The sequence below is a fragment of the Eucalyptus grandis genome, chromosome 11 (assembly GCF_016545825.1).
Source record: "Eucalyptus grandis isolate ANBG69807.140 chromosome 11, ASM1654582v1, whole genome shotgun sequence".
NCBI lineage: Eukaryota > Viridiplantae > Streptophyta > Magnoliopsida > Myrtales > Myrtaceae > Eucalyptus > Eucalyptus grandis.
The window spans coordinates 48455238-48480346 of NC_052622.1; the positions used below are offsets into that span (position 1 = coordinate 48455238).

General features: G+C 39.4%; 2 protein-coding genes across 2 annotated transcripts; both read right to left on the bottom strand.

Moving 5' to 3' along the window:
* Positions 1-577: 577 nt before the first annotated feature.
* LOC104426773 (uncharacterized protein C57A7.06) lies at positions 578-5963 on the bottom strand. The gene is given in 12 exon segments (XM_010039926.3): positions 578-973; positions 1219-1350; positions 1558-1929; positions 2017-2100; positions 2188-2268; positions 2352-2693; positions 2997-3326; positions 3423-3644; positions 4317-4615; positions 4618-4797; positions 4991-5138; positions 5511-5963. Coding segments are annotated over 12 exon segments (2700 nt in total). The 5' UTR covers positions 5862-5963; the 3' UTR covers positions 578-814.
* Positions 5964-8196: 2233 nt separating this feature from the next.
* LOC104426774 (U1 small nuclear ribonucleoprotein A) lies at positions 8197-12342 on the bottom strand. Its single transcript, XM_010039927.3, has 5 exons — positions 12102-12342; positions 11796-11968; positions 9984-10077; positions 9725-9813; positions 8197-8785 (listed from the first exon to the last, which is right to left on the bottom strand). Exons 1-5 carry the CDS (start codon positions 12184-12186, stop codon positions 8498-8500), a joined length of 729 nt encoding a protein of 242 aa, XP_010038229.1. The 5' UTR covers positions 12187-12342; the 3' UTR covers positions 8197-8497.
* Positions 12343-25109: the final 12767 nt, after the last annotated feature.

Consider the following 25109-nt stretch of genomic DNA (forward strand, 5'->3'; position numbering starts at 1 on the left):
CGAGCTTGAAGTCAAGAGAGCTCAAAATATATATAAGTCGAGCAATAGGCACAGCTCCACGAGTCGCAGCTCATCTATGGCCAGACTGCAACAGGAGTTGAGTATATTCGTAAATAGAATACAATGTTATTATAAGTTAGGATATTAATCGTAGACTTTCAAAACTCAAGTGTTTGCTGACATCAGAATGAAATGCGAGAATATCATAACTCTTCCCTAAAACGAAAATTGAAAGGGAAAAGTCACCGCCAAACCAGCCGAAGACCAACTTGTGGTAACGGCAGCTGCGACCGTGTAGACGTGGTTGGGGGTATCCTTTGCTGGAGAGGAGGAGGAGGAGGAGGAGGAGGAGGAGGAGGGAGAACGACGGGTCACGAGGAGAGAGATAGGAGAGGGCTTGCCAACAGCTGCAACAGCCATCGCCACAGCCTCCCTCTTGCTCCGTATCTTTTTCTATTGCCGTTGCCGGACAAATTATGTGCTTACTTCAATTAAAATTGGTTAAATATGAATTTAATCCATACCTCCTCGCAACCTCCACTCAAGAGGACAATGGATTTAATGGGGAACAAGTACAGAATTTAAAAGATGCTCCGCTGTTATGCCCATGCAAAAGATATCATAAGATACATAACAAACAAGGATGCCCAATGGCTGTAAAAAATCACTATCGCTTCTCAGTGGAAAACTAAACTTAGCTTTCCTCTGGAAAGGCTTAGTTGAGCCTCTCCTGCTCTCAAAACTGGAAATACATCAAAAATGGGCGAACCAATAAATCCTAAAATCAAGGGAGGAAGAAACTAAACAGCATCTCCTATCGATTTTTTGCCTTAGCTCTGTTCTTTTTGTTACTCTTGCCAACTTTTTGCCTCTTGCTCGAATGCCTCCGTTCATTCTCGTACTCTGCTTTTTCATGAGGATTCACCTCCTCAAACTTGATGGGCTTTATGATTGTCCCTGATTTCTTCACCACCTGCACAAGCAGTCAACAACTGACAGTGTGAGAGAGAAAGAACGAGTTACCATTACATACGCATGTTCACAGTTGGAAATAAGAAGAAACCAGTCCACTCCGCTAAATGAGCACGTCAACCTTTTTGTGATGCTACGTATTTAATCTGGTCCTTTTTCACTCGATTTAAGCTCAACTACTCACTTAAGAGAGGAAAAATTCTCTGAAGAAAATAAACCGTACAGAAGGTGAAGCTAAACACAGACCTCAGGGCGATTAAGAGCTCCAATTGCTGTTGCTGGGTTAAATTCAGGGCCGATGGGCATGCGAATACTCTGCTCAAAAACATCCTTAGAGGTAAAAGGAAAAGGCAATGATTTTGTATGTAGCTTCTCAGCCTGCCAAACAAACAAAGAACACATCCACTTAAAATGAGTCTCACACGAAGCATGCATTAATTTCAAAACCAAAAAACACTTCAATTACATCCATTAGATTCTATTCCACATATTCTGTTGCTGCCTGCTGGCTATTATATTATAGCAAACAAAAAATTGACCTCGAAGTAAACAAATGGGTATGAGGTAAACACTAAAGAAACCAACCTTTTTATCTACTTTTTCAGATATAATAACATTCTTTAGATGTGCATCCTTTCTCTTCTTAAGGGCATCTTCCCTCTTTTTCTTGGCATTTTCATGTTCTCTCAACATCCAAGAAGGCAACCCTTTCTTTTGCTGGATATGGGTCCACTGGCCCCAACCTGGAAGTAAAATGGGTTTCTCGGGTTCAGGATTTTCCTTGTTCAGAATCTCCATTTTGTCTTTCTCAAAATCTTCTTCCACATCATCCCCAGCAAAAGCACGGCGAATAAGCTCCGCTTGTGAAGGAAGTTCAAACGATTGTGTTGGGCCAGAAGATAATATTCCATCTACCATCTGTCCTTCACTCTCAGTATCACTATCCCCACTCGCTTCCTGTACAGAGATTTACATAAGCTCATCAATTATTCTAGAGAGAGAGAGAGAGCAGGTAGAGAAAGGGGCGAGGGCCCTTCCACAAACCTCCAGATCTTTCTTCTGTGAATCAGGTTCCAAGAAATCTTGCTTCTTTTCCATAGCAGAGTCTAATTTATTGCTGCCTTTCATCTGCACATATCACGCAAAAAGGGTTAGCATGAAATTTCGTCCACTCCAAAGAATAGCTCAACAAAAAAATTTCAGCTACTACATAACCTTTCTCCATCCATCTGATGCAAACATAGCAACTTCATATGTTGTCTTGGCACCAGGGTTCTTTACAATATCATCAAAGCTCTGAGAATATGAATTTCTGGAGCACATCAGATATACAGAAAAGAGGAGCAACTTTCAGCAGGAAGAAAGAAGTTTAAATCCACCTTGAAGACAGAATGATCATGTGTCTCGGAGTCAGGGTGAAGCACAGTAGAACTATTTTGAAGTTCATCCTGCATTTCATCCCCAGAGTGGCTCCCACCACTGATGTTTTCTCTGGTCTCCATGTCATCTTCGCTATCACTATCATCATAAGTTCTTTCTGATTTTCTAACATTGTTTGCTCCTGGGGCTTGCTGCTTAACTGCACCAAATACCATTCTACCTTTCACAGAATTTGCTTTTGTATCTTCTGCTCCCTGTGAATCCCCCATCTGTCCATACTCTTCAAGAGCAAGTCTAGCTTCTTCTACAGCTGCATCTCTTTTTTTCTTTAGTCCACGTGCCTAGGACAATGAAGATGATTCGAGAGCATCAGACTCCTCTCAAGAACAATACATGCAAATAGCCTCACTTTTGGATATTTGGGGAAAAATTATTTCGACATCAAAACCACGTAATCATAATGTAAAGGGGCAGCAGACTCTTCTCAGCATGTTGTATTAGCATAGAAAGCTAATAACAATTGCACGCTTCAAGAGATGATAATAAAAATAACTGATTTATTAGATTTCTCTTCTATGCATGCAGCTGAAAATGTTCATGCTTCTTATTCTTCAAATAGAAAAAGGAATGATTTAAGATATTACCATAAAAGGTAAAGAAAGAACTCCAGTGTTGGGGATTTCATCATCTTCCTCAAATACTTTGAGTGTCTTCTCCTTTGCTTTGGCTAACAAATTGGAGTCTTTATCTTGATCTGAGCCTGCAGAATTTTCTTCATCATCATCATCCTCATCACTACTCTCCTCACTACTGCTACTGTCCTTCATGGAGTTCATTTTCCTGGTCAACAAGGCATGTTGGTGAAGCTGTTCAGCAATTGCTCCACGAGTACCCTCATCTTGGGTAGTCAAACCCCGCTGCAAAATGCGCTTAGCCCACTTTGAGCTGTTTTTATGCTTTAAAGTCATACGTTCCTGTACCAAATTAGCAGATGCCACAGCTCACATAAGTCAAATAGTTCTTTAGTTTACTTGGGAAAATCTCTTTCTGCATGTTTGTGATTAAATTACCTCTGCCCGTTTGAACTCTTGCTTCATTGCCTGCTCTTTAGCAGCTTCTGGATCCATTTCAATTTGCGCAGAAGTAGCTTTCAGTCTATCCTTCTTCATTAATCGATGATAAGTTTTTGATTTAATCTTCTTTATATGCTTTTGCTTTATCTCATGGCGAAAAAGAAGGCTGCGCATTTTAGCGATACAATCCCTTCGTTCCTTTTCATCTTCAATTGATGTCTGGAAAACAATATTTAGGGAGAGAAAATTTCAATTAAATGTAATGTTAATGATGCAACCAAATGAATAAATCACTACTTGAGAGCACCTCATAAAGTTAATTCTAAGAAGTAAAATATGGAAAGCATACAGAGTTTGTCATATCCTGCAAGCATGACCATTGGTATATGAAAGCACATACATAAACCAAATCGCAGACATCGTACTGACTGGAAAATTACATCCAAATAAGTCTGTTATAGAAGCAATCTAGTTCTAGATAAGGGAAATGGCACCATCACAACATTTTAACAACCAAATTGTTTGCTAATGAACAGTGCGAACAGTGCATACAGAAACTTTTCACAACTTATCACCCCTTGCTCCTGAATCAGATGATGGTTTCTTTGGGAGCCTAGTTTGGGACAAAACTTAGTCTTTACCGATGATTTCAACATATATTAAAAACTAGGATTTGCTACCCAAGAAGTCTCTTCCGGAAGACTGCATAATGGCATGGCATCAACTTGCTAAACAAACAGCCATTCTCGAAGAAAACTCACAAGTCCAAGACTTGTAAACACAGTGGAAAATCATATATCATCGGAGGGACTACAGTAATTAAACTGCAGAATAAAAGTAAACTAAAAATCAAGATTACAACAAAATAGGAAACCTTCACAAAAACAATACCTTGTTTAATTCAAGAAGCCTGGCACCATCTTTGTCATGTGCTTCTTTAACCTTGTCATCATGAACTAATGAAGCGATTTTTTTCTCAAACTCAGTTCTTGGTTCAAATTCAGAAGCTATTGCCCCAACAGTTGAAAACCCCAAGTCTAAGTCCTGATCAAAATATATAGTGGGTGCCTCTCTGTTCCTCTTTACCAAAGGTTCCCACTTTGTTATGTCTTTCTTTGACTGTTCGTATGCGGCCTTCCTCTCTAACTTCTCTCTATATGGCTTGGGAAGTGGAGCTTGAATAGACATAGGTTTTTTTCCATCTGAGATGTCCTCTTCCTAAGCTTACTATAACCAGCTTTTCCATGAAGAGGGTCAAGAAGATCTTGAATGGTAATGCGTCCATCATCATCCCCCATGTCATGGCTAGGATTGAACTCGGACTCCGGATATGCCTCTGACACAACAAAATCACTCTTTTTCCTCTTCTTGCCTGAGAAATAACATTCACTGCACATCAGCTTCATCATCACAAAACTTTTAACTGTGGAAGATCCAACACTGAAGAGTATACAAGATGCAAGCATATTGACTGAGCCATGAGAATGCCATTATTGTAACCAACTAATCACACAGCCATGCACATTTAAATTTTCAGTCATGGGGATCCACGTCACTGCCATTACCCTGAAATGTCTCGCTCGGCATTCCAGTGATCTCCTGCAACATTTTGACGTGCCTTCCTTCATCTTCATCTTCAGCCTCAGCATCGGATGGATCTGCCCCATCACTGCGGCCAAGGTCCTCGTCGTCATCAGACGAAACATTCTCATCCTGCAGGCGGAAAAAGTTTGAAGAGAAAAAAAAAAAAAAAAAAATCCTACTTTAGCAATGACCAAAACACCTAACGGAACAGTCTCAACATCAGCTCTCAAATATATCATGTTCTAGAGCAAACCAAAACCTCAGGCTAACCCTAAACTCCTCAAAGGTCCAAGCGTAACCACCTAAGTTTACTTCTAAACCAACAAAAGGCAAAAGGAACGACCAATTCATTTCCAAACTAACAGAACCCTCAACAGTTCACATCAAGGAAACCAGTTGACCCCAAAAACCAATAAGGCCAAGCAGGAGCCGCATCAACTCGAGGATGGCCAATTCGCTTCCTTTCTAAGAAAAAACCGAGAGCGAACAAATTCCAATCACCTCGAACTCGTCAGGCAGCTCGTACTCCAAATTGTCGACCGGATCGAACCTGCGGTTCTTCCCGGCCTCTTCCTGAGGCGCCTCCTCTTCGTACTCGTACACGTCGCGGCCGTTGCCGAACTCCGCCTCGTCGGAATCAATCTCCTCGCCTTCGCTGTCCGACGGGCGGCTAGGGTTCAGCCGCTCGAGCTCCTTCCTCAGCGCGCTCGGCAGGCGAGGCCCGGTCCTCTTCCTCTGGTTCACGTGCTGCTTCTTGCGGTTCTTGCCATTAGGTAGGGTTTTGGACGTGGACTGCCTGCGGTTCTTGCTCGGTTTCTCCGAGCCGCGGCTCTTCATCTTCTTCTCCACCATGATGGAGAGGGTTCGCAGCGACGCGGAGCGGCGGAGGCGAGGAGAGCGGCTCTGCTCTGGGCGTGTGATTTGGCGGCGAACTTTCCTCTGTGCTACATTTGATCGCCTAGATTTTTAGCCTATAGTACTGAATAGTGAAATCCGATATCCTATTTACTATTTAGTAATTACAGTAATAAAATTAAATATATTCATAAATTTTATAACACTCTTGTCAATATTATTTTTATTTTTATTTTCCTTTATTTTTAATTAAATTTTCATTTCTTTCTTTTGCTTCCATCATTTTCTAATAAAAGTTTATTAATAGAAAACTATATTTTTTTTGGTAAAAGCTAATAAATATATTGAGGAAATGTCAATTATACAAAAAGAACATGGCATCAAAAACTTATACTTAAGATAAGAATATCATTGTGAGTGGAAGGATGTAAAACCCACAAATGCGGCACCCAACACCAAGGACAAAGACAAAAAACAACCAAAACAAGCACGGCATAAACAACCGACTACGAGATACAACACCTTAGCGAATGAGGAGAAAAGACCTCAGCTTTAGTGCAACATCAACTCCCTCAAGCGTCGGCTGAAAAGATGGGTTGTTTAAGGGTCCTCGTGAAGATAATGGGATCGATGTCCCAACTACTTTGCAACATCTTATGTTCCTAAAATTATCATCAACATTCTTAAAAGTGCTAGCCCTATCTTGTACTACCCTAAAAAGATGGTTCTTCAAAGCTGAATAGAAAACTATATTAATATATCTTAAATACTAGAATACCTAAAATAAAATATATAAATAAATATAAATATATATTTATATATTGAATAAATTTAATATATTATAAAAATAGAATTAAATTTAAAAATAAAATTTTATTTTGTTATTTGAAACTTTTATATTAGAATTCAATTATTATTTGTATAGAAAAATAATTTTAAATTTATTAATTTAAGAATTTTTTTTTATTTAACAAAAAACTTCCCTATTATGAACATTAAAAATCATATCCATCTTTACCCCACCTCCCTATGGAATAATTTTATCTAACTTATATCATATTTATATTTGACTTTATCATGTCTTGAATAGACATTAAATGTAGGATATGATAAATTTTATCATATCATGAATTTTATTCACAACATTAAAGAATACGAGTTCACTAGTAATAAGGAGGCCTACGATATTGTAAAAAAAAAAAATGATCCCTTGTGAAAAAAAAAATTGTTGAGACAAAACTAAAGATATTAAATTCTTATCGAGATAGTTGGAAGATCCAACTAATATAAATCCTAATGAACCTAAAAAAAGGGATAAAGGCCTAGCACAAATTATTTATTTTTCAAGACCCCATTATAAGTTCTATCCTTATATATATTTTGATCAACAACTCGTATAAGGTCCAGTTACATTTTGTTGGAATTGCGAAGGGTTGGTTTAATTATGCTTCGAACCAACTGTTTGAGGCGAGCGAAACAGCTAGCCTCCACAAAGAGGACTCTTTGTTTAGGGAACCTAACCAATAGCAATTCGCAGTTAATAATTGACTGCTTATCTTCGGCCAAAAACAAAAGAGACTGCTTATCAGGACGTTTCTTAGCATAAATGATTTGATTTTCAGAAGACTAATTATAGGTTAGTTGCTTATTGAAAACAGTGAAAAATTCCTTAAATGCCATCTTTTCAATATAAGAAATAGATAAAAGCCAATTGCATCGTCGATTAGTCCCTAAAACACTCGTTAACAAAAATTTTCTATCTTCCGGCTAAATTCCTTTTTTTCTTTTAAATTAAAAACAATCTCAAACGGGCAGGCTTAAAATCATTGCTAAAAACAACTTCCTGTGAACCTAAAAGATTTTTGCCTCGAACACTACAAATTAGTTATGTGGGAAAACCAACGTCAGACAACACTACGTCACTACACATATTCATCAGATAGATCTCTCAATTCTTCGCAAAACCTTAATCCTCGTGCTCCATTCGTTGTGCATTTTTTTTCCGATCCTCGGTTGCATGTGCGCAAAATTTCTAAATCCGACAGTACGGGGATATCAAGAAATTGGCAACTGCGGCGCATCCCAAGGCCCAGAAATAGAAGCTTCTTTCCGCTCTCTATGGCAAAGGGCAGATATACTTGCATTGTAGAAGTGCCTAAAATATAAGCCTCACACATTTTTCGGTACGGTTGTATTCAGAACAGACCCTGAAAACATGAAGCGATTTCATTGATCTAAAACCTCGTGGGGCCTCACATTTAGAAATATGCAACCTCATAAAGAGGCTAAGGCAGGCAAAGCCGACCTGCCCATGATGATATAAGACACGAAAGGCAGAATGGGCAACTTGATATACTTAAAATCCAATCTAGACAATTCAGAGCAGGTATATCGTATGAGTTCCAAGCCGGTTGATAGCTCAAAACGATTGATCCGAATAACTTGAATCCAATTTCTCTCATAATGATCATGCACTAATGGAAAGAAAAGAAGAGAAAAACTACAATGGTACAAGAATGCTAGACATCCTATCAAACAGTATTTCACAAACCCTAAAGATAGATTAGCCGAACTATATTAAGGGTTCTTCTTACAAGATGCATCATCGCAAAAAGCAGTGAGAAGTCGGCCCTCTATTTCTTCGCATAAGTGATCGACATTGGGTTTTGCGGGGTTAACTTGAAACCTTGAAGCGCCTGCATTGCGACTGTCGATTGCATCTCGTCACTGTACTCAACGAATGCAATCCCCGGCTTTGTTTCCACCATCCTTACTTCCTTAAAACCAGGGTATTGAAGAAAGAGCATTTGCAACATCATCGGAGTCGTCTCGTGAGGAAGATTCTGGACAAAAAGTATGTTATTTGGCGGAGCTGGAGCTTCTGGAACTTTTGCACCTCCTGGATACGGTACTTGTGATAGCTGCATCATTAAACAGATAGAATTGTTGGTTAGGACTCCACTGGAGGTTAAGCAACTGAATGGACGCCACCTAATTTTAGCTTTCAAGACAAATTCCATTAATAAATAAATGATAATCTAAACAGATGAAGTAGTAAAAAATCTTATTAAAGTTGACTTTTAGCTAATTTCAATATGATAAGATAAGTGTAATTTTACTTTTAAAGGTCCAGCATTGTACCAAAAATAAGTAAAAAACAAAAGTTATGTATTTTCGTGCCGCTACTCAACAGGTTTATAAAGTATGACTGGCCATTTTGTTGTTCTTGCATGGTAGAGAAAATAGCTTTAAGAGAGCATTTTGAGCCAAAAATATCAAGCAAAGCAGGGCTCAATTACTCTTCAGTTATCCCAGAGAAGCATTACATCCATAAACAAGCATAATCCATAAATTAGCATAAAGCTAGAAGTAGAACCATGAGCCCAATTGGACAGTGCAGTACTTGAAGGGGAAGGATGTAACTCCCACTGGGTGGAATACGCATGTGATAATTTCTATAGATTTTCATTTCATGTCTGTAATTTAGAAATTTATAAAGGAAAACATATACATGGAGCTTGAAAAATTAATGATAGTGTTAGCATTAAAGTTTCCTATAGTAAAGGATTAAGCAGAAGGAAAAGGTTTCCAAATAAATTTAGATATGCACTTATCCCGATCAACCAGAACTAAAACAACTGAAAGAGAGCCAACATCATCTCAGCTTGCTAGAGTTTAGACATGCAGCAGAATTCCCAACTTGTCCTATTGCTCAAACTGTTCTGGTTTGAAAATTTATGTACAATGAAAGCAAGTTCCAGGGAAAAAAGCTGAATGCTTCACCATTTTAATCATCCTGCTCAAATAAATTTCACAGAAAAAACAGCATAAGATCCTTATGAAACAGAAAAATTGCTTACAGGAGGCATAGCACCATAAGCACCGGGATAAGCAGGATTGACACCAACACCAGCTTGGTTAGCATCATGTTGATCCTTCCGTTTTTTTCCTGTACCAAAGTTTCAAGTCGTAGGAAAGAAATCAAATCACAAACATAAGATATAGCAGGCACTGTACAGGTAGCAACAAACAAGGCACAATAAGTTGCACTCCGAAATCTCAATTGCCCAAGGCTCCCTTCAGATAATCACATCATGCATATGTGCAAAAGTTACATACCTTTCTCCTCGTGTCTCTTTCGCTTTTCACGAGGAACAAAAGTACCATCAGCCTTCGCAACTATGTCTGATTTCGTCTTTGCATATTGTATTCTCTGTTCAATTAAAATACATTCATCACTGTAGACTTAAACCAACACAGAAGTTCCATATATTAAGACAACTTCAACATCATAGAAGCAACTAATGTCAATGGTCTCAAATTTGAAAGTACAAGACCAAAACAGAATAATAGGAAACCACAAACCCAAACAGTGACCACTGTCAATGGTTTCCCACAAGAGCAACATGATTAGTACCATTGTGATTGCCAGTAATGTCCAAAATGGGGAAGGAATGAGTCAGAGTGGAAAGTAACTATATAGTACATTAGAGGGGAGATGGATTTAGCTCATTAATAACGGTAATCATGGAAAAGGATAATCTTCAACATGTTTGCTCTCGTTCTCTCAGAAAGGAAATCGCAACTTTATAATTTCAAGCAAAAGCCTAAGATATATTATACAAGTTTTAAAAAAATAATTAGGAAAATTAATATGTAAATGTCCATGTCAACATTTGTACATTGTTATAGTTTTAAGCTTTGATATAAGATAAAGTCAAACTGCCTCCACCACAAGATTTAGATTAAGCAAAAAGCAAAAAATTAATGTCTATTTCAACACGCCCTTAAATAACCAAATGGCTGTCTACAATACTGAAGATACATGTAGGATCTGTTTAGGCAAAAATATAAGCAATAGCCAAATGAAAGGGTCAAAACTATCAGGTTTTGTATCTGATCAAGATATGAAGTTTGTTTTTCTCCACGCCCCTGTCTTGCTTAATTATGGCATGCAATTACAGCTGCACTGTTGCAGAAAAGCATAAGAACTAGTCATCAGTCATATTTCAGCATTCTTCAAATTCATGAAAGGTTCACAGCAAGAACAGCACTATATGAAAGTTAAAGTGGCAAACTAGAGTTCTGCAATGGCAGCAATTAATAACTTTCGCACATAAAGCCACCTTTTTCTTCTTGTCAATAATTTCTATAAGAGAAGTAAAATGGATTCCACCAGTAAAGCACTATGATATCCTTGTAAATGAAGAAGTATAGACAGCAAGTTGCTACTAGTGCAACCACTGCAACGAAGGTGATATACAGCAAAACTGACTCTCGAAAGTCACGCCAAACTTCAAAGAAAACCAACACTTAGGACTTGCAACTGTCATCTGATCCATCAGTGGGGCAAGAAAGTTCTTAGAATTGCGACTAAATTATCGTGATTAGACCCTATGTGCCTATTTATCTGATTTCATGCCAAGCCCTAATTGTAGTTTAGTTGCATGCTCCATGAGCACAAACAACAAAACAACAAGTTCCCGTGGATGTTCTTGATTATCACCCATAGCAACCGCCTCCACAACTGATATCATAACATGTTCCAGTATGTAACATCTTTGTCAGGGAAAACGGCAATTAGACTCATCCAGAGTTTTTCAGTAGGGTTTTAGACAGATACACGGAGTTCCTTTGGACAACAAAACACAAGTAGGATACCTCAATCCAAAGAGACAATCCCAATCCCACTCCTATCTCGGCATTGACATATCCATCATCTTCGGCGACAACAACCCAGATTCAAATAAGCCCGAGGAGATTTCTCATTGATCCAGCAAAGATCAAAGTAATTGTATGATATGTTTCCCCCACGAATCGAATCAAATTTGCTACTCCTCATAATAGCAAGCACGAAAATAAAACAGGAGGGACGCACAGTGAAAAGAACATAACTTTGGGAAGAGTCTTTCCTCAAAAGCAAAGGCTTACCATGGGCTTATCATAAAAGGGGAAATCCTGCATTTGCCTGAGGGCATTAGTGGCGGATTGGACTTCCTTGAAAATCACCCAAGCTTGACCCTTGTGCTTCAGGGTCTTGAACGCCAGAACCTCCAAAATCTCCCCGAATTGCGAGAACACCGCCCTCAGCGACTTCTTCAGCTCTGCAGAAAAAAAAAAAAAAAAAAAAAAAAGAACCCCGCGAGAACAAAAAACCCGCTCAATCCACCGAAGCGAAATGCCGAACGAACAAGGGCGCGAGACGGCCCTACTAAGGCTCCGTTCGCCCGCACGTACCGTCGATTTTGATTTTCTCGTTGAGGTTGTTGATGTAGATGGTCATGTTGGGAGAGATTTCGCTGTTGGTGTTGGCCTCCGCCATCGCTTCTCCCCTCGCCGATCCTAGTGCTGAACCCTGGCCGGGGCGAGCCTGTGTCGGATTTTCGAGCTCGGACCGAAGAGGGAAGAGAGATCAGTGAGGGCAGGGTGAAGCCATAGTGAACCGAGCTTCAGAATTGTCGAGGGTTTATGGCTCCTGCCTGGTCTGAGGAAAGATGTCGACGCGACGAGACGAGGCCGGAGGCTTCGATCTGGGCCACAGATATGGGCCTCCGAACCCCGAATCCTCGTCCAATCCGGGCTTCCGTTAATTAGAGCCACATTCTTTGCCGGAAAAAAAAAAAGCCCATCGAATCGAAAGACTTTGAAGGCTGCGTTAAGCCATCCGGATTCAAATTAGGATAGAATATGACGAGGTGAAATTAGAAGTGACCAGCTACTTCAGCTTCCATCTGCCACATCCGACAACAACGTTGTGTCTCGAGTCTGCTACCCTGTCTATTGCCCTCTCGATTGGACTTCTTGCAGTTGCTATTGTCTATGTAAATCTTGAGTGTGAGGATTGCGACTCCTTGTGTACTTCACAGGTCAAATTCTGATAAATATCGGACTAGAGGTGCTTATAAGGCCAAAAACAACGTAACTTTTTCACTATGCTGAAGAAATAATTGTTTCTTTTGTACATCCTCCACATCTTGAAGAACAAATTCCGTATTCAAAACATCCCCCAATTCCTTTAGGGTGCATTTGGTAATATTTTTATTCTCAAAAACAATTTATGTGCAGAATTTATCCAAATGTGAATTGTAAAATGTTAGTGGAGACTTTACAATGCACTTTTTTTCTATATATATTCTCTAAACGAGTTTATAAGAAAAAGAATGTATTTGGTAATTGTATTAAATTTATATTCTTAATATAAAAAAAGAACATAAATGCATTTGGTAATCCCAATTTATTTTTTATTTAATTATAAAAATGTCAATGAAAATTTTACCATTTTTGTTTGGATAAAACTAGACTTTTGTAAGGATTTAATTGATTAAAATATTTTAGGATGGTCTTAGCAAAGTGTGCCACTGGTTTAAAATTCACAATATGGAAGGTCGATTGTTGACACTTAAATATTGGAAACCTAGTTAGTTATTAATTGCATAGAAAATTAGGGACTAAATTCTAGCCCCTAGCAAAAATATTAAATTAAACTGCATCTAGTTTTTAAAAGCGTTTATCATATAGCTCAATTCTTATGTTGCATTAATTGGACTGGTGACGAGTGTTAAATGATTATGAGCTTAATAAAACCTGTAAGGTGAAGAATTAGACTAAGCCCGCGGAAGCATAAAATTGAAGCCCAATGAATTCCTCACATGGTCGAAAATTGCATGTGCAGAACACGGATAATCAAAATTGGAAAATCGGAGATCAATAGTATGCAAATATCATGAGAATTCGGCCATAAAATGAAATGGGAAGAGATATCTTGGACACATTCACGTGCTTGAACCGGGAAGGATACAAGTGTGCGGAGAGGACCAGAAAGGATATATAAATTACAAAGAGAAGATTGGTGGACATAGGTCATATATCGAGTAATATAATTCTTGTCTTAAAAACAAGAAAAAGTGCGCGTGATGAGCAGGAAGGAAGAAACAACCAAAGTGAAGGAAGAACAAAATATAATATTTTAAGCGTCCAGAACAGGAAATAAAAAGAAAACAAGAGAGAGAGAGAGAGAGTGAGGAAGAGAGCGGCCAGCCCATGGTCACGCCGCAGTTGCCGCTGCCGTTCGCCGCCCATCAAGACGTGGAGCTCCTTGGCGAACTTGTTTTCCCCAACATGCCAAGGCGACACCAAGCCCCACCCCGATGTCGATGCTCGTTGCCCCATTTGAACCGCAACATCCTGACGTGCTCAAGCTGCAGAGCCCCGATGACGAGCTGCTGCCTCCTTGCACCTTTTCCAAGTTTTCAACAACGATCACTTGATAGACTTGAGCAGGTCTTTAAACTGCTCTACCCTGAATAAGCCATCCTAAGGTGTCTTCCCCCACAAGTCATTTAGGCAAATGAGGGGAAGAAATGCGGGATAACGGCCCCACAGGCCGGAGGGCCACAACGCTTCTAGCGCTGGGATCCCGCCTGAAGGGAGGTCACTGTCATCTCCTAGCATACTAGGCTCATAAACCCCCAATGATAGGACCGGGAGGAGTTGAATCGCTTATCAACACAACAACTCTTTTCTCTGGTTTTCCAATGTCCATGGCGTCACAACAAGTGCAACCTTCATCCGCGATTTCCATCGACCTTTGGGTCGTGTGCGACATCGAGCATCATTAAAGAAATTGAGTCTGGTCGTGGTGGATTGAGAAATAAAGAAAAAAATTAGAAAAATTTTCAGAACGTCTAGTGGACTCCATCCAAGTGGTGATGTGGAATTAGTTAAGGGGCATGGTCAAAGTAAAAGTGTTCTTGGTACGCGTCCGAGATCTTCTAACAGCACTGGAGAAACGCTTGCTCTCGCGCCTATCTTTCCCTTTGCAACTTTATCAAATTAGAGCAATTAATTTTTACTCTATGGCATAGTCACCGCACCTCACCCATCTGCAAGCTCCACCACTGCCATGCACCATCACCAATTATCGTGCAATCCACAGTCCAACGGTTCGAATTTGGGAACAAATTCTCCAAATTAAGTAATAACCATTATCTGATTCTATTGAATATTCTTATTTGATTATTCCATTTAATCAATATCTATGAGTGATAGGCGTACCCCAAAACTAAGATGTATTTCCTAATTTGTAACTGCATATAATCTTTGATTCTATCTATAAGACTGTAGATTGAATCATTGATTATACCAGAATATTTAAAATTGTTATTTTGATTTTCATGGCTTAAGATCAACTTATCAATTTTATTTGCAAAATTTCAAGTTGATTAGATATTCTTTCCTTATTTAAATTGGTTTGATGATATCTTTAATGATCTTGAATAATTTGGTGATTATTTTGGTCCGATTATTTTCTCTATCCTGAAAAGACAAAAAAATTACATCGCATGTCATGTGGTTTGGAATTGGTTTTTGAGATAGAATTGCATCATAAAATAGTTTAGATACTTTTCTAATCAAATTAGAATGCATGTCAGTTAATATCTTTGAATTGAATTGCTTGTTAAGAGAAGTCTCTAAGTTAAGATAGGATTTAAGTTAGTCTATTTCCTAACTTAAAATTGTTATATCTCACTTTCTATATATTTTTATTTTCAGTAATTTTTAACTACGAATTTTAATATAAAAAATACAAAACTATCATGAGCATGTAATATAGAATTAGATTCATAAAATGCATGTCATTTAGTAGTTGTTGATAGATCCATTTAATTAGAATTTGTTTGTCATTAGAATTAGGCTATTTAGTTAAATTGCATGATATATAGTTTAGTTTTCATTTAAATAAAAGAAACCCAAAAAGAAATTTGAGTGGAATTGCGTGTTAATTAGAAATCATATTTGGGTTGATAAATGTGGTTTTCTAACTAACCCTGCATATGCTTGTGTCACGGGCTGAGAGTTTTCTTGGCCTCGGAACGACCCGCGAGTGCCTAGCGAGCGGAAATCGCCAGGCCAGCCCTTCGTTCTTTAGTTGTTCCACGAACAATACGGTGAATGATTCTTCGTACGAGATCCTACCACACGCAGCTTCGCTTGGGCGTCTAGTCCATCGAGTAAGGCAAGTAGTTCTCTTTAGGCACAACAACTGGTTTCGGCCTGCCATGGCCTCGTCAGGAGAACGGCATCAGCTCCCGACCAATTTGTGCACATGAAGCCTACCCCGTCTTCAGAGCTCCTAAGTAGTGTAATCCTTCTATCCCAGAACTCCTAGCACCAACCGTCCTAACGCCACTCCCACAGACCAGTTGTGTTCTACCCTTCTGCCTCACACTCTTCACCAGATAATCCCAAGCGCCACTCACAAGTGTCACGAGTACGGGAGGATTCACGGACCGTGACATTCTCCCCCACTCAATTCGCAACACCCTCGTTGCGATCTCTGCTATGTCGCTTCCTTGCGTAAATTAACCATTGATGTGCCACTTTTGGGAATTCACATCGAATGGTCACGCTCGCCCAACAAAACAAGTTTTGCTCCATTGGTGGCCTCTTTTGATCTCAGCCGCTCGGCCCTTTAGTCACCTGCGCTTTTTGGCAAGTGTGACATTTCGCCAACTGCATCTTTTGGCAGCATCCTCAGTCTAACCAGCATCTTGACCCCAGCAAACCAATGGAGGTTCTTTTCTTGTTGAAAACATGATAGTAAACCTCTTCTTCGAATTCACCAATTGATCTAGGAACGTTATCCCCATTCAGCAAGGGTTTGGTTCTTCTCTAACTTGCATTCCGCTCGATGAGAAGCCGACTCGTCCTAGCACCCATCCACTAGGACTTATCTGCTTGACCCGCACTTGAGTGAGGAGTCTGATTCTCCGACTTGCTCACTTGCTTATTGGAGGGATTCCTGCTCTGATACCACTTGTCACGGGCCGAGAGTTTCCTTGGCCTCGGAACGACCCGCCAACACCTAGCGAGCGGAAATCGCCAGGCCAGCCCTTCGTTCTTTAGTTGTTCCACGAACAATACGGTGAATGATTCTTCGTACGAGATCCTACCACGCGCAGTTTCGCTCGGGCGTCTAGTCCATCGAATAAAGCAACAGTTCTCTTTAGGCACAACAACTGGTTTCGGCCTGCCATGGCCTCATCAGGAGAGCGGCATCAGCTCTCGACCAGTTTGTGCACGGGAGGCCTACCCCGTCTTCAGAGCTCCCAAGTAATGTAATCCTTCTATCCCAGAACTCCTAGCACCAACCATCTTGACGCCACTCCCACGGACCAGTTGCACCAACCATCATGACGCCACTCCCACGGATCAGTTGTGTTCTACCTTTCTGCCTCACACTCTTCATCAGATAATCCCAAGCGCCACTCACAAGTGTCACGAGTACGGGAGGATTCACGGACCGTGACACTTTCGTTGCATCAATATAAGTATTTCCTCATGCTTACAATTTATTTGTTGCCTTGTTTTATTGAGTGTTTCATGGAGGTTGTGCACCCGCATGACCACCTTGAACGTTAGATATAGCTTAAAATCAATTTAAGCTGTCGATAAAATATTTTCGAAAATAAAAGACAAAAGTACCAAAATGGTGTTAGAGTAATTTAGCGTAATCAAGTCCTCTAACTCATTTATTTTCTAGTTCATAAAAATAAGGTATTTCTCCTCATACTTTACTTGGATATCTAATCAACCTATCATAAACTGATAAGTGGTTACTTCTAGGTAAAAATTATTTGCATGCTAAAAAACTAAACCTAAGTTGCAAATTGGCATGGATTTGGGAGAGTCTGAGCTAAGTCTAAACTTAATAATCCATTAGTCAACCCCTAGGTGGTTCACTCGAAATAAGGTCTCCAATGGACTCGTCAACTTGTCGCAACCTAACCTCGGGTGATCCATCTAGGGTTTGGCTAATAGAATACTAAGCCTAAACTTAACTTAGTCCTCTAAGCCCATACAAATTCGTAACTTAGGTTTAAGTTTTTAGCACGCAAAGTATTTTTTATTTAGGAGTCACTGCTAATTGGTTTATGATGGGTCAATTAAATACCCATGTAAAACATCAAAAAAAAAAAAATACCTTACTACTACGAACCAAAGATTATATGAATCTAAAAACTTGATTACGCTAAATTACTCTAATGCACTTTCGATATATTTTCTCTTTTATTTTCAAATATATTTTGCAGATGGCTGATTTTAACATATTTTCGAACAAATAAGATGATCATACGGGTGTGCAATCATTATTAAATACTCAATAAAACAATACAACAAATAAATTGCAAATATGGAGAGAAAATACTTATCTTGATGGCAGGGTTAGTTAGAAAACCACATTTAGCAAACTATATATTATTTCTAATTATCACATATTTCCACTCAAATCTTATTAAAATGAAAACTAAACAATATGTCATGTAATTTAACTAAATGGCCTAATTTTAGTGACAGGCAATAATTAATATGTATCATGCAATTTCTAAATGATGTGAAAGTATCAAATTACATGATCTAATTATATATGACATGCACATGAAATTTTTCATATTTTTCATCAAAATTCGTAATTAAAAATTACTAAAATAAAAATCTACATAAAGTGAAATATTATATATTTTAAGTTAGGAAATAGACTAACCTAAATCCTATCTTAACTTAGAAAGATATTTGAACAAGCAATTCAATTCAAAGATATTATCTAACATACATTCTAATTTAATTAGAAAAGTATCTAAACTATTCTACCTAGAAAATCAATTATAAACTACATAATATACAATGCAATCTTTTTGCATTTTCAAGATAAAGAAAGCAATTAAAGTAACGTAATGATCAAATCATTCAAGATCAGTAAATATCATTCAATCAATTCAAACAAGGAAACGATATCTAATCAATTTGAATTTCACAGATAAAATCGATAAATTGATCTGAAGCCTTGAAGATTAAAATATCAATTTTAAATCTATCAATAATTCCATTTGAAAATATCAATTTTAAATATATCAATAATTCCATCTAAAGCCTTATAGAAAGAATTAAAGATCACGTGCGATTGCGAATTAGGAAATGTATCCTAATTTAGGGCAACGCCTATCACTTGATTAGATGGAATAATCCAATTAGGTAATAAGATATTCAAAGGAATTAGATAGCGATTATTACCTAATTTAGAGGATTTGTTCCCAAATTTGAATTGGATGGTGGATTGTGTTGTGAAGCCAAATATTTGTTTTTAGGGGTTTTTTTGTCTTTTCTATTAGATTTCCTTTTAGGTTAAAAGTGGTATCTTTATATTAGCGATGGCAAGACCCTAGCCAAAAACGATGCTGAAATAGGAAATAGAGAGGCAAGAAAAAGAGAAGAAAAAAGTGAGTTTTTTCTTAACGAGGGTTCTCAATCTCTTTGTACTCTGATCTTGAGAGAAAATCATCGTTGTATTTCAACTTTTTTTCGAAATCTAGTGGATTCGCAGAGTGCCTCTACGCGGAGACGTAGCCCAGGTTTAGGTGAACTTCGATAACAAATTTTCTGACGTGTTCATCTGATTCTGTTCTTTTATTACTATATTCTGTCTAGTGAATTGTTTGCAAGCATTATTTTTTGTGGAATCGACGTGCGATTTCGTAACAGATTGGAGGGTAATTGACGTTGGTGTACAATAGGAAATGTATCCTAATTTGGGGCAACGCCTATCAAGATGGAATAATCCAATTAGGTAATAAGATATTCAATAGAATTGGATAGCGATGATTACCTAATTTGGAGGATTTGTTCCCAAATTTGAATTGGATGGTGGATTGGACGGTGGTTGACGTTGGTGTACGATGTAGCATAGCCGCATTCGTCAAGGGTCGAGGGTCACGGATGGTGCGACGAGGGGCTTGGGAGCAGCTTGTGGCAGAGCAAAAGCAAGTCGCCGCGGGTGGTGCTCGTCCACACGGTGATTAGCAAAGTAAGGACACCGACATTGAAGGCTTGTCGAGGAAGTGCTCACGACGAAGCTCACCGAACCGTCGTCGAGAAGAGTTGAGTGCAATAGGATGAACTTCAATGTTCCTGGACTTTCACTAAACAATCTATGGTGAAAGAATCAAGGATGAACCAACTGGACGTCTCTAGACTTTTGGGGAAATCAATGCTGAATTGGACGTGCAGGGAATCTGCCAGGTGTTGCTGGAATTCACGTGGACTTGCTGCCTTCGCTGGACAATCTGGAGTTGCTGGGACTTAACGGTGAACGGGACACTCGTGGCATGTCTGGACAGCAACCTTTTCAACGGAGATCCCGGCAAAACGCTGCAGGTCTGTTGTGGGATGGTCGACAGCAGATCAATCAAGGCTCGTCGATGGAAGGGGGTTCTGCGACTCAAGCAGCAAGGACGGCCAGGAGGCGACACAGGTCAGTAGCTCAGGCGGCTTGCGTACGACTTTGTGGTAGCAAAGGATGGCGAGCACATGGAGACCCGTGGCTTAATGGATCGGCAGCGAGCTCACGATGTCGAGGTTGGATGGCAAAGGAAGCGGCGTCACGGATGGTGAGGACATGATTGTGGTGCGGCGTGACGACATTAGCATCTCGGCCAAGGGTGGCCGAGAGAGATCTTTCCCTCTCTTTTCTCTCTATTTCTCAATCGTGGCTCTCTATTGTGGCCGTGCATTCTTTTGTGTGGCCTCTTACCCTGACTGCAAGATGTTGACCAAAAGACCACGAAGATCTGATGGAGCAATTATTGAACACTTGGACTCCTTGATGATTGCCATGGAATTGGTAGCCCTGGCCACACTAGGAGCAGCAACAATGTCGTGGGCTCAACGGGAAGGAAGCAACGAGTCGCCGTAGATCTCGTAGCTTTCTGGAGATATCACGGCAAGGCCACCTTGTCGTCGAGAGGGAGGCGCGGTAATGGGTCACCGTCTCGTGACGGCAAACAACGACAACTGATGTGAAGCTCAGCCGTGGGATCAGCAAGGTCGCAATTACGAGAGGCTCGACGTGTGATGCTTGGCTGAACGCTCCTCACCCTCTCACGTGTTTTCTGCGGCCGTGTCGTTTCAATCTCTGTATTGTCCCCCTTTCGTAGGTGAGGACGGCCAAGGCTTTCAAGGAAAGAATCAAATCCTCTTTCCTCCTCTATCAATATTCGAATATCAGAATGAAGTCTTCGGAATGTTTTAATAATCCACCAAGATACCAGTCAATTCTTTGAACTTTCTTGCCCGTACTCTTTTCTTTCCTGTTCTTTGCTGAAAATTAATTATATCCAGCCTTTATTTCTCTGAAGACATCTCCACCACGTCCTTCTCTCCCCTTAATCACCGAAATTCTCGTGGCCATGCAAGATTGAAAGAATTTCCACATGGGTAAATGAATCAAGACTCTCACTTTAGATAATTAGAACTTCGGCACGTACAGGATGCGGTCACCATAGCCTTCTAATGAGCTTGGCTCTGTTTTGCTATTCCATGGGCTTAGTTCGAATAAACAATTAAGCTTAGAACCATTCATTCAAGTTCATCCGCCGCCGGTGCATTTTGGTTTTGGTATTTTGAAAGTCTCTTGAGACCCTAAAGCCTCCTAGTGAAAATTTGGAGTGTTTAGCAACTATATATATTATGTACTTTGAGATGAAAGCTAGCCTTGAGAAGGCTGAAAACTCAAGACTAGTCCTTACTACCTATGAGCTTTTAGTATTTTCGAAATGTTGAAGCCATAGATTAATGAAATTTGGTCAGTTTCCTTTTTTGCCCTCAAAAACTTATTAAAAGTCCAATTTTGCTCCTTTATAAAAAATAAAACCCTGAGTTACGCCTCGCCTCTTTCTTTTGCTTCACTAGTTCCCTCTTCACTCGACTACTCCGTTCTTTGGATGTGTCGACTTACTCAGCCAGACTAAATTATCTCCAGATTCCCATCATCAATCGGTGGAAGAAAACGAGTTTTTTGAGTGTTGGAGGTAGGATCTCAGTTTGCCCATGGTGGCTGCTGTCGTTGGGAAGATGTTGCAGGGGTGAATCTTGTCTTTGTACGCGGCTAATTGCGCTCAGAATCTTCTCCCCACTGGTTAGTCTTCTCTCGCTATACGTGTTGTCCATGGACAAGCAACGGAATGAACAAACCCTAGTCGTAGCAATGCCCATTGAAAAAGCTAAACCAAACCCAACCTATATGGGCTTATCAACTACTATTGGAAGTTGCTTTTTAAACCAAGTTTGCCAAATAATATTTGCTTTTCATGAAGACCCTTTAAGCTAAAGTCATATGTGTTTCCCTTAAACCCATTAAAAAAGCTGAATCAAACGCAGCATATACAGGCTTATCAACTACTAATGAAAATGCTCCTAATATCTATATGCATTTTAACCTAATATTTTTGCTAGGGGCCGAGGTCGATCCCTAATTTTCTATATAATGAATTACTCAATGGGATGTCAAAATTTAGATGTTGACATTGACAATAAATCTTTGGATTGAAGTAAATAGGTACATAAATCTTTTGAGCTTTTTTAACTACAAGAAGAAGAACAAAAGTTGCTTGGTGGAATGGGCAATGACAAAACAATTGATGATGGTGCGATCCTAAAGTTGGCTTGCTTATTTGTATAAACTCATAAAACCTTAAAGCAAATGACATCGAAAATCCATGGAGCATAGACTTATTCGAATACTATGAATACAAGATAAATGATAATGCAAAAGACTTGTTTAGAGGCTTAGAGCCATCTAATTTTCTATTAAAATAGAATAGTAAACAATCTTAAAGGATGTCTCTAATAGAATCTTAAGGAAAGAAGACTAGAGCGTCAAGTTTTCACAACCTAACATTGTCTCTAAAAATAAATGACATTCAAAAATTTGCATAGTAAAAGCCTTCAAACGCTAATCCGATTTTGAATCCAATTTTTATTGAAAGATTTTCACATTTTTTATGATTAAAATCTAGTAAAAATACTAAAAATCTAATTTCTAGATTTCTCCTAAATTTTTTATTCCAAAAAATGGAGACTCAAATCAGGTCAAGAAATCAAACCTCTTGTTGATTGCATAAAAACAAGCATTAGGTTACATTGAGCTTGTTTTTTTTTTTTTTTTTTTTTTTTTTCTAAAATGACCTTATTTTTAAAATTCTTTTTTTACTTTTTATTTTTGTTCCACATTTATTTCCTAACCACTTTTCTTTTCTAGAGAAAATAAAAATTTGTTGACATTACTAAATAGATTTTTATTCGAGAAACAAAAGAAGAAAAGGGAACAAAAAATAACAAAATAGAAAAACAAAATAGTTACCTAACAGGCCCTAATTCACCAAACCAATTGGTCCAGTTTGTCATAGATCTCTTGTGCCCTTGGGTGCGAAATGTTGCCTACATAGAACTTGTGGACTATATTTTTCACTTGATTCCAGCTACAACAGGCTTTTCAGTTTCATCTTCTTTTTGTTGCTGCTGCATCTTCCCATAAGACCTTCTGAGGCATGCATATTTGATAGCAAATTATAAGCAACAGGCTCGTCTGGTTCTTGCTTAAAAATCTTTGTTGCAGGTTGTTTTGCAAGCTCAACAATGCCGGGAACTTAGCAAGCTCAAAGAAGTGCACGCCAAACCAGAGTCGCCCCCGGGAAGGCATTGAATCTATAAGCTATAAACCGAAGGGCTTTGACAAGGGATCTAGATCTGCCTAGAAAGTCCACTATGCATGTGTCACGGGCCGATCGAGAAACCTCTTGGACATGCTTTCTTTCAGGTTGTGACACATGCATGGTATTCAATTCTGGACACCGATTCCAAGTGCGAACTTCTTTTCAGCCTCGGTAACTGAAACACAATTGAAGGTGAAGAGGATCACATGGTGATTGAAAGCGATAGACGATTGGCTATCATGGTAGTGGCCTTTGGGTGGTGGCCGACGAAGCAATATTCAAATGCATCACCTGTTGGGTGATCTTGAATATCTCTCATCCCAAAAGCTAGTTTAAGAGGTGAAATTTTCCCTCACACTTATAAATTGACCACCCACCCCTTCCATAATTGAAGTATAATAAACTCTAACATCACCCCATCAATTTATCAAGGAAAGATAGTATGGCCTATTAAATGTTTTTAAATTTTTTTTTATCTAATTTAGGCTTATCCTGACATTTTATCTAAACAAATTCGTACTTATCCAATCTCAAAGACGTTGCCAAACACCAAATATAATAAGTTGTTGTTTTATTTGAACTTAAGTATGAACTAATAAAAATATCTTTTTTTTTATATTCAAATTCAAAATTATTTTCACTTCAATTTTTTTTTAAAATATATATAACCATCCTAAAGAAATTAGTGAGACTAGCTCATATATAAATCCATTCCAAAGAAAGGTCGTTCAAAATTATTTTCACGTCAGCTCTAGACATGTTTAGACCCTGGGAAGAAAGTCGATTGATCAGTCAAGAACAAAAATGCTCCGGAAAAGGGAAAGCGCCGTTGATGCGTAAACGCACGCCAAGCTTTATTTGTAGGCGACGGCTCGCCGCAAAGTCCTGCCTTTGACCCGGTCCCTTTTGGACTCCATCAGCCCTCGCGGATGAAGAAGCAGAAGATTCATTTCTCTCGTCTGTTTCGGCCCTATATAAAATCTCCCCCACCCACCCTTCTGTCATCGTCAAAGAAAGAAGAAGAAGAAGAAGGGATCACGAGAGGGAAGATTTTCAGTGAATAAGCGAATGTTTCTTTAGGATTTTTCAGAATCTTTGCCTTGTCATGGCTCGATCTCTCTTGAGCGCCAAGCTTCTCTCCGCTCTCGCCGCGGACGCAATGTGCAACACCTTTGCCAGGTAAACCGCACGCTTCCGATGCGTCCCTCTTCATCTCCTGAATAAACCCATTCGAGTGAACTGACCCGGTACGCGCTTGATGTGCTCGAAATTACAGGCGTGGGTATTCGGCGGTGACACAAGGCGCGACGGCCCAAATGGCAAAGGCCGGTGGCGCCACGAGAAGCGGCGCTGCGGCCGAGGAGAAAACAGGGGAGGAGGAGAAGATGGCGAGTTCAGACGGGCAGGTCTCCTGGGCACCCGACCCGAGGACCGGGTGTTACAGACCCGAGAACTGCATCGAGGAGATCGACGTGGCTGAGCTGCGAGCAAAGCACTTGAGGCTAAAGGAATGACGGGTGGGTTTTGGCTGATATGCGCGAATGAGGCTCTGTTCTCGTTTCGTTCGCATGAAGAACGAGTCCCATTCGCCAGTTGTTTGCCCCGAATTTTTGTTCGATCCTTTCTAGACTCGCACAGAACCGGAAAAATGCCATGATTCGATTGATTAATGATGATATTACGAGAAATCCTCTGTTTC